Source organism: Chamaea fasciata, unplaced genomic scaffold (assembly GCF_029207755.1).
Source record: "Chamaea fasciata isolate MVZ Bird 193981 ecotype frontalis unplaced genomic scaffold, bChaFas1.0.hap1 SCAF_10, whole genome shotgun sequence".
Taxonomy (NCBI): domain Eukaryota; kingdom Metazoa; phylum Chordata; class Aves; order Passeriformes; family Sylviidae; genus Chamaea; species Chamaea fasciata.
In genome coordinates, this window is record NW_027094095.1 from 18,379,278 (window position 1) to 18,393,615 (window position 14,338).

Genomic DNA, 14,338 nt, shown 5'->3' on the forward strand with positions numbered 1-14,338 from the left:
ATGACTATCTGCTTCTCCAGCTCCAGAAACACAGTATAATGTGTATTTTCTTGATCCTCCATCTCTTCTTTTGTTTTCTGTAGTCATACACTGAAGGAAAAAACATACCAGGCAATAATGCACTGTTAAGCTTTGAAACCTGTATGTGACCCCATTACTTTCCAGCAGATTGTGTCAGTGCTGTCACAAATTAATGAAAATAGGCATCACCATAGGCTACATCAATCAACCAAAGAAATGCCAGTTTAGTTATTTAGTATTATTAAACCATTTACCAAAGAATGCATAGGCAAAATTCATATGTGAGTAAAAAGTGGAAGGCTGGAATCTCTTGAAGGAGCAATGTTGATAGGGAAACTGACAAAATGTAACTTATTGAACAGAGCAACGGGTGTAAAATCAAAAGCAAATTTATAGTTGTTAAATGTCCATAGGCTCTAATGCTCTTGCAGGGGGTTCATTTGACCAAGAAATGCACCACATGAACTGGGACCATCTTTTCCATTAAGAACTATAAATATGACATAAAGAGCTGATAAGCAATTCTGATTATGTCCATTCTGATTTTTTGAAAATACTGTGGAAAATCCTGTCTAGCAATTCAGATGCATTTTAAAGATACAAAACATCATAGAAAATTTTCTTAAATCCAAGTATAACATACTGTTGTCTCTGTCTGCAGCTGCATTTCGATTCTATTTTGGCTTGAAACTTTTGATACTCTTTAAACTCCTCTTCACAGTACTTCAGATATTTGGCTTCTCTTTCGAAGTAATCAAGTATGTTGGCATGCTGTAAACACAGTGACAAACAAGGATCGTTACATGCTCAGAGACACAGATCTCTTGCTGGTGATCTGAATGGTATTAGTATTTTATCTAAATTGGAAATATAAATATGTCTATATATCCCAGTAGTTTGCAGCTAAACAGTATAAAGATGTGACCAACTTCAGGCACAAAGAAACCGTAAACAACCATACTTTGGTAGTACGCTATGCATTTATTTTATCTGGCATTCTGTGTTTTAGTTTTTATTAGTCTTTTCAACAGCCTAGTATTTTTCAGTGAATACTTCAGTTACAATGAACATAATCTAAATATTAGTGACTGTTCCTTGGTTGATAATTCTGCACCCTAAAGAGTTTAGCTCCAGACCACAGGTAATCTGTGCAGAAGTAATGTGTTTCCTCATATCACTCTTAGCTCCTGCCTTGCTTTGAAGAAGTTATTTTTACTAAAATGAAGCTGCTGACGTGATGTTTTATTGCTGCTACCTGCTGCAGCTCTGTGCATGGCGAACCTTTATGGGATGTTTATAAACTAAGTGCCTACGTAAACATAAAACTGCAATAGAACGGGAAGATGGTTTTGTGATGCAAGAGTAACAGACCAGGCAGCAGGCAAGACTGCTGGACTGACACGCTAGCTCAGTCTTTGGCTGGGAGGCGGAGGAACGGGAAAACTGAAAAGTATGTAGAGAGAAAAGAGAAATTAAAACTGCTTGCATTGTTCCCATGGCATTTTGGTATAGATAGTCCTTATTTCAAGAGCATGAATGAGTGGGAATGTTAGTAATAGTTTTCAAAATGTGCTTTTCACTGAACTAAAACCAGAAATGAAGACATGTAAATTGAATTACCAAATTTAAAGGAAAAAAATTAGCACAAATGTGGACAAGAAGGTGTAAAGAAAAAGGAATTCAGTATAAATATATATTACTATGCACTCTAAAACACTGTTTTACTGCATGAAAGATGTGTCATTTATGGATGTGGCAAAAAATGCTGACCTCTTAATTGTGTTTCCATGTAGCCAGGTTGGAACAGTGGAATTCTTCCAACTGTCATTGAGATTTCCTTTAGCTGACTCTTACCTAAACTCTGTACAAAGCCAGCTTGGCTACAGATGATCTTTGGAGAATATGGCTATACTGATTCAAATTAATTGCATTATTAAAGGCATTTTTGTCTAGGCAGACTTGTTTCTGTGTTGGAGTTTTCAGGATAAAGTGTCAAAGAGATTTAATAAAAATTCTTACTAACCTCATTACTCGAAGGGTGACATAGTGTTTGACAGATTTCCAAAATATGCACAACTCCAAGATTGTCAGAAACAGCCAGAAAATGCTGCTCTGCTGAAAGATATTTGACAAAAAAAAGTATAAACAATCCTAATTCCAACAGCAACGTGAACCTCCACCCAAAGACAAGCTACAGAGAGTTCTTTTTTATTTTTCTAGTCTTTTTAGTTTATTTGTCACTGCAGCAAAAAAAAAGCAATCTTATTGCTTTGTTATTTCATTAATCCCTTTCAAGTTTTTCTCTTAACAGACTTTTTTTTAATGAAATATTTTCAGTTGCTTTTATGCCATGCTAGTACACTTAGAAATGATGTATCCATTTTTGTATGTACAATGTTAAATTTGTGGAAGTATGTACTTATATAAGAGAATTTGTAATAAGATTTGTGTACCTCAGGCCATTTTGCAAACAGGGTAGCACAATAAAGGGCAATCACCATCCACACACCTGAGGCACTGGAGGGGCTGATGAAAGTGATGATTGATTTGGTGATGTTCTGGAAATGAGATGGCTCATGAGTTTTCTTCAGTAAGTCCCAAATATCTATATTTCCATTGTCTCTGCCAATGAAGAAAACTCCTGGTCTTGTTAAGGACCATTGTCCTGCAGTGTATCTTCCTGCGGAGCAGCTTGACTGAAGGATTGGTCCATTCTTAATTTTTTTTGGAAACAAATAAAAGATAGACCCAACAATCAAACAGTACAATCAATTCACTACTTCAAATATCCTGTCTTTGGAAAATGCTCACAATTTAAATGGTCCCATTACAAAAAAAATTATATCAATGGCAAAATTCCTACCACCTGCTGCAGGTAAAAAGGATTGTGGGGAAGTAAAAAACCTGGTGTCTCACATCCAGTGTCTCTTCAGGTAATCTGTCTGTCTGCTGTTAAAACCTGTGGTCTGGAGATTTTGTCAGGTGCAGCTAACTTGGATTCCTTCATGTGACAAACTTTAAAAACCCCCATTTTTTTTGTCTTCACATGATGAAAAACCTTGTCCTAAAACAAAATTTCTTCAGATTCGTTCAGCATGCATTTCTCTAGCAGGGGAAATGAATACTTGGGAAGCCAGGTTTTTTACAAGGTTGGTATTTGAGAAAGTCACTTCACTTTTTCTGTAAAAGGGAAGTTTACTAAGCTTTATCTAAAATAGTTTTCTGATGTGAAGAAGATGGAAAGCTTCTTTTATATCTGTTTTGTTTCTAAGATATGAAGCTTCAAGACTTATACATTTCTGAAAATACAGTCTCTGAGCCTGTTACAGTACTGTCTTGTATACCCATCACAAATGTTACAGCTGAGTTAAAGTAACTTACTGTAAGTCCTTCTTTCCAAATGGCAAACTTCTGGCCTCCAATGCTTAGAAAGATATCTTTAAAAAATGGAGATTTCTGGAGAGTGTTGATAGTTTCGGTGTGGAGGGCGTATTTCTCTGAGTGCTTCTGACCTAACACAGGAAAAAGCCAGTTGCTTGTTACTAGTGCCGTAGGAATTAAGAAACAGGAGTGCAGGACCTACCACAGGCCTGGAAGATATCAGCCTCTTTTTTTTGCTCACAAGGTACAGGAATTGTATTTGCCAGAAATCTAGTTACTTCCGTGATTTGTGCCAATATCTTTGTGCTACTCTGTCATGCCAGCTAAAGTGCTTGCACTTTTGAGGGTGTACTGTTAAATCCAGGTGTTTTCAGTGAGAGAGACTATTAGAGCTATGAGCAAGAACCTTAAAAAGACAGAGTAATGACAGAAATATTTTAAAGTTAGTGATATATTAAGGCTTAAACAGGTATTGAGAAACTTGAACTTACTAACTGGTTTTGCTGAACTAGTGCCAATTTTCTTTTTCCACTTAGAATAAATAATTTCTCCATCCTGTAATGCCAAAAAAAAAAAAAAAAATCAAGCAAATGCTAATGTTAGAGCTTGGTGGCTTATTTCAAAGTGACTTGTTTTTAAGCTGGGACTTTCTTAATTATAACCATTGATGCAAAGAGGATTTTTTTGCCTTTTCTTTTATATATCTTTTCTATAATTTTATTATCCTCACTATTCTTAGCATGCATAGTTGTAATTCCTTAGGTTTCATATCTTAGCATAGTCCTAGTATTCTCTTAGGCCAGAAGACCATACATCCTAAAGGCCTCATAGCAGGATGTTGGCAAACCCTAACCTATCTTGGGAAATCAAGATCCTCTCTAGAACATATCCTGTAAGCTGGAGATTTGGCCCATCCATGGGGGAATTCCTCAGTTGGGGGAATATCACACCTTTCATCCAGGCCTCCCACTGGGGCACCCTTGTTGGATATGCTCATTTGTCAGGTCTATAAATTGTATAGGTGACCTGTCGTTTGTGTGCATTGCTGCACACTCCACCTTGGCAAAGTGGTGTACCAATAATGATCCTTGTTAAAACACTAAGGTAAAACCCTTTATCCCTTAACCATGTCTGGCTCTCAATTTTTAAGACCAGGGAAAAGCATCACCATCATTAAATATGATCTGAGTAAATCAAAACCTGAATTTGCAGCCAGTGACTGAAAACAGAGTAAAGTTTTGCATCACTGTGTGATGCATGTAGGCTGTCCTTCCTGCAGAATTAGGTGCTTGGTTTTGATAGTTCATGCTCTGCTCCAGTATTTGAGGAAAAGGTGACTGGAAGCAAAAAGGTAGCTAAAAGCCTGATTTTCATTTCCATATGAACTCAGAACTGGGAAAGATCCATGAATTTTAGTTGCATAGGGTCAGTAGCGGGCTATGAATAGTTGGGATTTCCTAAAGTGAAATTAAGTTCTGGGGCAAACTGTAGAATAAATGTTTTCACCTGACATGTGGGAAAACACAAAAAAAAAAAAATCACAAAAAAAGTTGTTAATCTTATGTGTTCTGGAACACACTGCTTACTAATACTTTGGTTACTAATGAGTAGTTAAGCTCAACATATTTTGGAAATGTCTTCTAATTCTGCTCTTGAAGTAAGAGTTCATAGTCTACCGAATATTGGAGATTTGTTATTCTGTAAGCATGTAGCTCAAAGTATTAAAGTGGAAGTAAAAGGTGGCATGTACAGAGAGATCTTTATAGTTACACCTGAAGAAAACATGCAAGTCCATACATTTGTGAAAACTCTGTTATTTAGCTTTTCAGTCTTTCAGATATCTTGGATTAACATTTTAATTGGTAATGCATTATTTTCACTTACTTCATTTCCAGTATAAAACTCTGTGGATATATTCTCTAGCACTTCCAAATTTTTGCTTGAAAAAGCACTCATCTCTGTATATGGCTTCTCTTTGATGAGTGTTCTTAGTGCACTCAGAGATTTTGCTTTCCCTGGGAAAAAAACATTTACGTCTTTTTGTTACTGGAATTTATTAGACCAAGCAAATCCTTTGTCTTGTAAAGGTAGTTTGTGGAAAAGGGGAATTTCAAGAAGAGATATGAAGAAAGACTGCCAAATAAAGCAGCAGTTCTGTAGGTTTACTGTTTCCTGGTGGAGTCTCCCCATTGCTGCAGCTCTGAAGTCAGTGCTTCTTATATCCAGACCATACTTAGGGCAGCACCATCCTGTTCTTTGCCAGTTTTACACAGCACCAGTGTCTCCGTGGGAGCTGTCCTTACACATCACCCAAAGCTGCTGCAACCAGGAGCTAACATCTCTGCTCCAGGGAATGGATTATGTTTCTAAAAATAGTTTTCTGTAATGGCTGAAAAGGACATATTGTTTCAGGGATAAAGAGATTGGGTGAGGGATTTGCATGGGCTTTTAAGTGAAACTGGATAGAGTCACTGTGTATATGGAATTGCTCAGTTTGGATTTCCACATGTACATCTCTTCGTTGTCAGTACATGTAGGTCTCACACTGAGTACCACTATACTTAAGAAATCTTTTTCTCCAGGTGTGTTTAGCTATACAGTATTTTGTTGCTCAGCTTTTATTATGTATATACTGAAATACAAGCTTATTGAAAACATTTTGCCCTGTAAGGTGTAATAGAAATGTTACCTCGGGGTTTGTAACGATACTGCAGTTCCCTTAAACTGATTCTGGTGGGACCATACTCTGTGTTGGTATTCCTTTCACGCAGATTTATCTGTTCAGAAAGAAGTGCATTTGCTAAACCATTTTGTCAGGTCTTTGAGGTACAAGTCTAAATTACTTTTCTGCTGTCAAAAAATACTATTTTCTGACTCGCATACAAGCATGGAGAAAATGCTCTTTGTGTTGCCTTTTTCCTGTAAGAATTTTGCTTTGTTTCTAGCAAAAAAAGCCCAAACGACCCAGCTCCAGTGGCCATGCTTGTTCAAAAACTGCGCCAGCTGCAGGTATTCTCAGCAGTACAGATCAGCATGCCTAAAATTACAACTTCTTTTTCTTACCTGACATTGTTTTCAGCCTCACTTTTTTTCACAGACTGCTATGACTGTTTTCATGAGACTGAGTGTTGGTTTGCTAGTAATTTATGGCTCTGCTGACCATGACCATGTTCCACCAGTTAGGATGAACTGAGACAGACAGCAGAGCATCTGAAAAGGTTGACAGGAACTTACACTATTTACACAGCTACTTTTGCACCTACTGCTGTTTTTTAGAACCAGTCATGTTGTTTCTCATGAATTAGCTTTTCAAAATGCACTTTGTTGAAGTTTCAAAGGAATGTTGAGGTATTTAATTTCATAATCAGAAAAAAATCACAAGGAAGTCACAATTTACTGGAAAAAATAGAGTTGGGAAGCAAAAGAATATATTCCTATCGAGTTCTGGACATAATCTACAGTTTGGCTTGATCCCTGTGTTCTGTATTTGTGGACACTACCTTTATGAGAGGTTTCCAGGAGAGATCTAATTCCTCATCAGCATTTGGAACATCAGGCATGTGAGATCTTCTCTCCTCCTTCATTTTCTCAAATAAAAATTTTTCACCATGTTCGGTGGATGGAATATCCCAAAATAATATTGAGCTGCAAAATAATTGTGTAATTTATATTGTATAGTGTTTTGGTTTGCAGCTACATGCAATTTTCCTTGCATTTTAAAGCTTGAGGTTTTTTTAACCTTTTATCTTCAAGCCGTATATAACAGTAGAGACTCTGAAAGTCAGACGAAGGCTAGATTATTAATTGCTTCTTTTTTAAATGATTAAATATGTTTCCTTATTCACCCTTTCATCAGTTAATTATACCAAAGCAGCTAGATGGTTTCCATACAATTTGCTTATGGACAGTTTCTGGGTCAACTTACTGGCACTGCCTGGGTGAAATTCCTGTAGGCTGTAGCAGGTAATTTAGTAACTCAAATTGAAGATCAGTCCCAATTTTTGTGTGTACCAATTAATCTGCTGATGTTCAAGGCAAATGGTCCCACTTGTATCTGTTGTCTCATTGGAACCTTCAGCCCTCTGATTGTTGCTTTTGTTCTACTCTGGACATTTACTCACAGGTTTGATATAGCAAATGAAACTTTCCTCAGTGCTGATATCTCTTTCCCTTTTCTAACAGGAGTTGTTCAGGGACCTGTACTCATCAAGTCTGACATTACAGTGACTTCATTGTTCTTAACTTCAGGTAAATACTTTCAATTTGGAACCCTGGTGGGTGAGTAGTTAAAATAATTTCTTCTATGTTTATTACCTGCATTACACTGCAAATTTATTAAGAAATGCACTTGCAAGCTTCTCATTTAATTCTTCAAAGTCTTCTCTGTTATTTGATTAGGAAAAATAACTTAGCATCATTGTAAAATTTTGCTCTCTCTGACTCTCCCTTTGATGTAACTAACAAATATTTGATTGAGCCTAGCCATGCAGTCTTGAAGCCTTAAGCCTTCTTACATCATGAGAGCTAAACATTTATTTCCACTTTTTGCATTCTGCCCCCCTGCTAGTCTTTCACACAGAATAATAATATAACTATCATGACTATTCAGTCCACAAAAGAGGAGATTCACAAAGAGTAATTCTGCCAGCTAAGTCTCCAAATTTATATATAGTTTACAATAAATCTGTAGAAATAGGCCTTAGAATCTTTTAATCTTTTAGCTTTTTGTGCATGTCACACAAACAAATCTAAGTGTGGGGCTGTGGCTTTCCAGGCTAACACATGTGTGATCAACACTCTTCTGAAGGGGAGTTTATATACAGAATATAAACATATACATGCCAGGGTTTTCAGTTAATAAACTCTAAATGCCATTACTGTAAAGGGTTTAACTGGGCAATAATGCAAAGTGCTTATCCTCTGCATACAGAATTTCAGCCACTCAGGATATGCTGATAGGAATCCAGAAATGTGCTAGTTAAATCATGGATTATGGCTCATAAAGTTTTTGAAAGGAAACTGGAAGATGTCTTGTAGAGTATGTATTGTATATACCCATCAGGGGAGCAGGTTACAAGCTGCAGGTAATTTTCATCTCTGTTCTCAGAAGTACCACCCTTTTGGTTGTCCTGAAAATAAGAGTAATAATTATTACGGGGAAAGAAGATGGTGAAAGACAAAAATCACACTCTGATACATAAGAACTTCAACCCATAAAACAAGCTACTAGAAAAGAAGTCACTGTTTCTGCTTGGGTAAGGTTTGAAAATCAAGACTTACTAATTTGCAGCCAAGCAAAAAATAAAGTCAAGCTATTTTACAAATGTGCTTCAAGTGAACTGATACCAACTTTGCCTGCTACACACCTAAAATTCTAAACTAACGTAGCAGGATAAATACTTACTGGTACCACTGCAAGTCAGGCCCTCTTTAATTTGCCATGTTTGTAAACCTTTTTGTAAACTTCTTTTATGCAGCTTAACCAAAGGGGCAGTATTTGAGAAATTTATCTCCAACAGTTCAGTGTAGTGGGAATGATGTGTCTTTGCCAAGTTTACACCACGGGTCATCTATCTTAAATTCCCACTTGGCTAGACCTCACTGTGGGATTGTAGTGGTGCCTTCAAATGTTAATTATTAATAGTTTAGTTTGTGTATGTGGGGTTCTGCAGGTTTTATATTATTTATCATTTACCAAGTAGTTATTGCTTTATAGCAAATTAATTTTAATTACTCAGGAAAATAAAGGAAAGGTGTCAGGGGTAACAAGGGATTATAGACTAATCAAATCTAACTTCCAGTATATACAAAGCAAACATATTTTGGCAAAAAACTGTACTTACCAAGTATGTGGCAAAATTTCAGCTCTTTATTTTTTTTAAGCCAATTTAGGCCTACTCTAATTTTCATTAATGAGTCTGTCTACCTGGAATCACAATGGAAGTAATGCAGCTGGCAAAGCTGAATTAGGTTCTGGATATAACTTTGAATAATTTTTCATTATTATGTACTTATAAAACTGCTGATTTTAGGAACTGTGCCATAAAAACTGCTATGTTGTGCAAAGGTTGACATATTCCGTGTTTATATAACAAAAAGTATGTCCCAGTACATGTTGCTAAATACTGGAAAAATGACTCCTTTGTCAGTGTTATTTATTAAGCATGAGTCTACTGTATCTGTTATTCCAGATGAACACAAAAACAGCCTTCTGAGCCTCAACTTTGACTAAAAAAACCCCACCCAAACAACAAAAACCACAACAATATTCTGCTGTCCAATCCCTTTCTTCATGCTTTACATCTGGTACCAGTTAGTATCCATGACAATTACTGTATAAAATAATAATGAACATTGGTATCAGCTGACATTTTATGATATATGTGTGCCCCTTTACCAACTTTTCTGGAAATGGCACTAAGGACTGTAGTATCTGTGGAGTCTTAAATTTTTTTTAAAAAAAATTTATTGATGTATAATTTCCATAAATCTTTTAAAGATTTCAGTTTTATCTGCTTTTCCACTGTCATTATTTTGCATTTGACTACATTTGCATTTCAAATTAATTTAGCACCATTTGCAATATTTTGATAGTAAATCAGCACCCAGTGTTCCTGTTGGATGCTTTCAATACATAGCCTGTATGTACTTTGGAGCTTTAAAACCATAATGGGAAAAGTAAGTTTTGAGTACACAGGCAGCATCTAGAAAAATTAAGGTGACTACAACAACACCATTCTTGGGTATCCAGACATTTAGGTAATAGAAGTAATTTCTTGGAATTTTTAGTGACAGGCTAGATTGCTTATAGAAGAAATACCATATATTTTAAATATGGAAGGCTTACTATAATTTTGAATTATACTTTTCTGTAAAGTTAAATGATTTTTTTTCAGAGAAGAGTCATATCAGACTGAGAGCACAGCACAGTTGTAAAGCACAATGAACAGGACAAGAGGCACCAGATTATTAGTATTTACTAAATGCAGTGAGAAATACAAATAATTAACTCTGTAGTATTTTCTCTTGAGTTTACATTAGGATTTCTGAGGTAGTAGATCAGAAAAGCAATAAAAAGAAGAGAAGTGAATTTTTAAACTCACCTCAGAGTTACATGGTATCCAATGTACATCTGTTGCTGGCTTTGTATGACTATATGGTGCAGAAGAGGCTGCAAAATGTCTCACTAGAGACGGCTCTGTGCTACTCTGCTGGACATGCATAGGTGATGGCTAGAAATGTTATAAGAAAAGATATCTTAGTGTGTTTTCAAAATTAAATAGCAGATCTATCAAAGAATAAAAGATTAACACTTTTTCACGTGTTTCAGATCAGTTTATAGAACTTTCTAGGGGTCTAATACTATCTATTGGGGGGAAAAAAAAAAAAAAGGAAAGCATCAAAGCAGGCTTTTGGATATAAAGCTCTAAAAAGAATTCCAACGTGCCTCCACAGACATGCAGACATCATTAAAGTTTCCTCGCCTCTTAGGTCTTTCTCCTGCTTGTCCTCCTTATTGTCTTTTTCCACTGAAATCACCTTTTCATCTTCCAAGCTACCTTTTCTGCGTTCATAAACATCTAGAATACTTTCAGTATTGCATTCAGTAACAAACAATATCTGTATTTGACAGGCTTTGTAAGGTAAGAGTGGAGGGTATATTGGTGCCCATTAGAAAACAGACTCACTGAAACATAACTTGCACAAAATGAAGTAAACCTTTCAAGCTGTACTAACACAGAAATTATTTGTAGGTAGAAATTAGACCATGATAATTGTGATAATGGTTCAATTTCATGAACTCATCGGGTTTCTTATAATTTCTAGTGTCTCTTTGCAAGCATTATCTACTCCTGTCTTTTGAGTCAGGATACCTTCACCTATTTTTCCTCCACAGACATACAGATACACTGCAATATACTTATAACAGAAGCACTTACCATATTAACAGCTCTTATCTTGATTTCATAGAATCATAAAATATTGAGGGGTTGGAATGGACCTTAAAGATCATCTAGTCCCAGCCCCCTGGCCATGGACAGGGACACCTCCCACTAGACCAGGTTGCTCAAGGCCTTATCCAACCTGGCTTTGAACACTGTCAGGGTTGGGGCATCCAGAGCCTCCCTGGGCAACCTGTGCCACTGTCTCATCACCCTCACAATTTCTTCCTAATATCTAACCTAAATTTCCCTTCTTTTAATTTTTACCCATTAGTCATTGTCCTGTCAGTACTGTTGCAAACCAAGAGTCCTCATCTGGCTTCCCTCTAGAGTCTCTTCAGATACTGGAAGGTTGCTATGAGGCCTTCATGCAACCTTCTCTTCCCCAGGCTGAACAGCCCCAACTTTCCCAGCCTGTCTTTGTAGATGAAGTGCTCCAGTGCTCTTATCAACTTTGTGGCCCTTCTCTGGACTTGCTCCTACAGTTCCATGTCCTTCTTGTGTTGGGGGCACCAGAGCTGGATGCAGTGCCCCAGGTGGGATCTCACCAGAGCAGAGCAGAGTGGCAGAATCCCCTCCCTTGCCCTGCTGGCCATCCTGCTTTGGATGCAGCCCAGGATTCAGTTGGTGCTCTGTGCTGCCAGTGCTCACTGCTGGGGAACCCCTGTACTCCACTATCCAACCATCAGCCCCAGAATGACCTGAGTCACCTCTGCTGCTGCTGCTCTTGGCTCATCCTCTGACGAGTCAATGATTTCATCAGCAACAGGTTTTGCACTTAGCAGCTTTTCTTCATGTTTAGAAATATCCCACAGTACAACCTACAATGAGAAATTAGTATACTATAAATAATATTTCTATATGTGTATTAATACGCTGTGCATTAATACACTATTTTTTTACAAATCATGGAGGTTTGGGGAAAAAGAAGAAATTCACTCTCTGCACTAGAATTTATGAAGTCTGAAGTATTTTCTCTTCAGTCTGATGCAATCAGCAGAAAGGTTACATTTGTCTCTAAAAAAAAGTCTTTACAACTTGACCTATTTATCATTACTACAAAGAGGCATCGTGCAGTAATGTCTCAGCTATGGAATAACCAGACATAGCCTCAGTCCAGCGTAAGAGAACTTCAAGACTCTGTGACATCTTTCTTCTGTCTCTATGTGTGACTATGGATATTGAGTAAATCTCTTCACCCTTATTTTTAAACTGGAAGAAAAGACGGAAATATGCAATTTTATTTTTAAAGAGTGAAAAACCTGTCCATCAACACAGCCACCAGCAATGAAATTTGGTTCACTTGGACTGAACTGAAAGCAGTAAATATCTTCAGGAGCCTTCAACACCAACTAGAGAGAAGAAAAACAAGACAGTTGAGAAATACAGTCACACCATTTGTTTGTTCTCATGTTACATAAATGCTTGGAATATTTAAAAGTCTTTATTAAATACCTGGAGGCAGATAGGGTCAAAAAAACTCCAGAGAAGTATAACTGACTTGTGTAGCAATGATTTATTAGAAAGGTTAACTTGCTCTTCATACGACGGCTGCTCTCTTGCTGACAGCGCTATAATCCCTAATCAAAAGAGAAAATAAATTTTCTCAAAAGAGACAATTCAAGTTTCAACACATTGATAATTATTTTAAATTACTTATATTTATACCTTCTGAATACAGTGAAAAAAACCCCACAAAGCAGGAAAGAAACCTCAAACAAACCAACCATGTATATTTATTTTTTTTCAGATCAGCTTTGAGGAGACTATTTTTGTTACTTAACATTAGGTTATTTTAAAATGAGTCATAGAACTTATGCATCAAGATAAAACTCCTCTTTTTTTGCTCGAGCTCCTCAGTGGTGTAATTGAGGATACTAAATCCTGATACTAAATCAGTTTTGATTTCTTTTTAAATTTGAAAGCTGATGATTTTACAAAAGATGCATATTTTATAGCTGTCATATAATACCCATCATTGAAGACTCAAATCAGTACTGCAACTGCATTACCATAAATGGTTGGATGCCAGCGAACACAGGTAATTGTTCTGTTCTTGAGATACTGCACATCTGTAAATGATTGGTATGCTTTGAGATAAATATCTGGCTTGCTTTCTTCTTGGTCTTCTGCTAGGGCCTTCCAGTCATCAAAGAAGACATTCATAATTTCATTTTGCTGCAATGCAATTTCCATTCTGTTTTGTGAAAAGAACAGTTAGTACTTCAGTAATCCAGGTGTGACTACTCAATAGTAGAATTACAAATATTTCTGTAAAGAGGTGCTTCTGTTTTTCACAAAATTATGATCATATTAGTTTAAAAATCAAGTATTGTGATGTATCATTGTTTAAACAGAAACAGCTACTGTACCAAGAATTTAACTCTAGTTCTTTGTGGATGAAGTACGGAGCAATTGTCCAGTTCTTTGTGCTAAAAATATCATTAAGTAGGACTTGTCTCACTTAATGGGACATGGCTAAGGGCATAATCATGGGTAGGACAGCACCTTTACTCACTGCACAACCATCTGCTTGAGTGAGCAGTGATGCATCTTTTCAAAAAACATTTGCATTTTGTTTGAAAAGATGTATCACTATCGACTTTAGCAGTTCTGATATCTATTTAAAGCAACATTCAAATCTATATAGCATAGACTTCATTGTTATTTTCATAGAAACAAGAATTAAGTTATTATTTGTTAATATTCTAATAATAAAAAAGGAAAAAAAAGTATATAGAAACAAAAAATAAAATCGATATTTGACCGGACCAATGATCCATTCAGACAAGAGTACTTGCTTGTATTCTGTATTTTTTCAGGTAGTCTTCAAATTTATTGCTGCAATAATTTTACCTTACATGTACTGCTGTAAGAAATTTTTTCAGTGTCTCAGATGACAGACTCTCTGCTTTTGCTTCATCTGACAACTCCCTAGGACAATACTGCGTGGATGCATTTTTTGGATAGGTCCTACCCAAATGGAATAAATT

The 14,338-nt window shown here is 36.4% G+C and overlaps 1 protein-coding gene across 5 annotated transcripts in view; it reads right to left on the bottom strand.

The window, feature by feature from the left end:
• Window positions 1-14,338, bottom strand: part of DNAI3 (dynein axonemal intermediate chain 3) — a 26,778-nt gene continuing 12,440 nt past the window's right edge. For 3 of the 5 annotated variants that reach the window (XM_066192540.1, XM_066192541.1, XM_066192539.1), the window contains 15 exons: window positions 14,202-14,318; window positions 13,358-13,542; window positions 12,801-12,925; window positions 12,608-12,697; window positions 12,056-12,166; window positions 10,506-10,634; window positions 8,458-8,531; window positions 6,903-7,047; window positions 6,092-6,179; window positions 5,287-5,417; window positions 3,894-3,957; window positions 3,403-3,533; window positions 2,531-2,735; window positions 2,045-2,136; window positions 304-792 (listed from right to left, as the gene is read on the bottom strand). In XM_066192540.1, coding sequence (XP_066048637.1) covers window positions 613-792; window positions 2,045-2,136; window positions 2,531-2,735; window positions 3,403-3,533; window positions 3,894-3,957; window positions 5,287-5,417; window positions 6,092-6,179; window positions 6,903-7,047; window positions 8,458-8,531; window positions 10,506-10,634; window positions 12,056-12,166; window positions 12,608-12,697; window positions 12,801-12,925; window positions 13,358-13,542; window positions 14,202-14,318 — 1,867 coding nt within the window. In that variant the 3' untranslated portion in view covers window positions 304-612. Of the gene's footprint in view, window positions 91-303; window positions 793-2,044; window positions 2,137-2,530; window positions 2,736-3,402; window positions 3,534-3,893; window positions 3,958-5,286; window positions 5,418-6,091; window positions 6,180-6,902; window positions 7,048-8,457; window positions 8,532-10,505; window positions 10,635-12,055; window positions 12,167-12,607; window positions 12,698-12,800; window positions 12,926-13,357; window positions 13,543-14,201; window positions 14,319-14,338 lie in introns of those variants that run through there. The other 2 variants (XM_066192542.1, XM_066192543.1) reach the window with 2 other exon arrangements.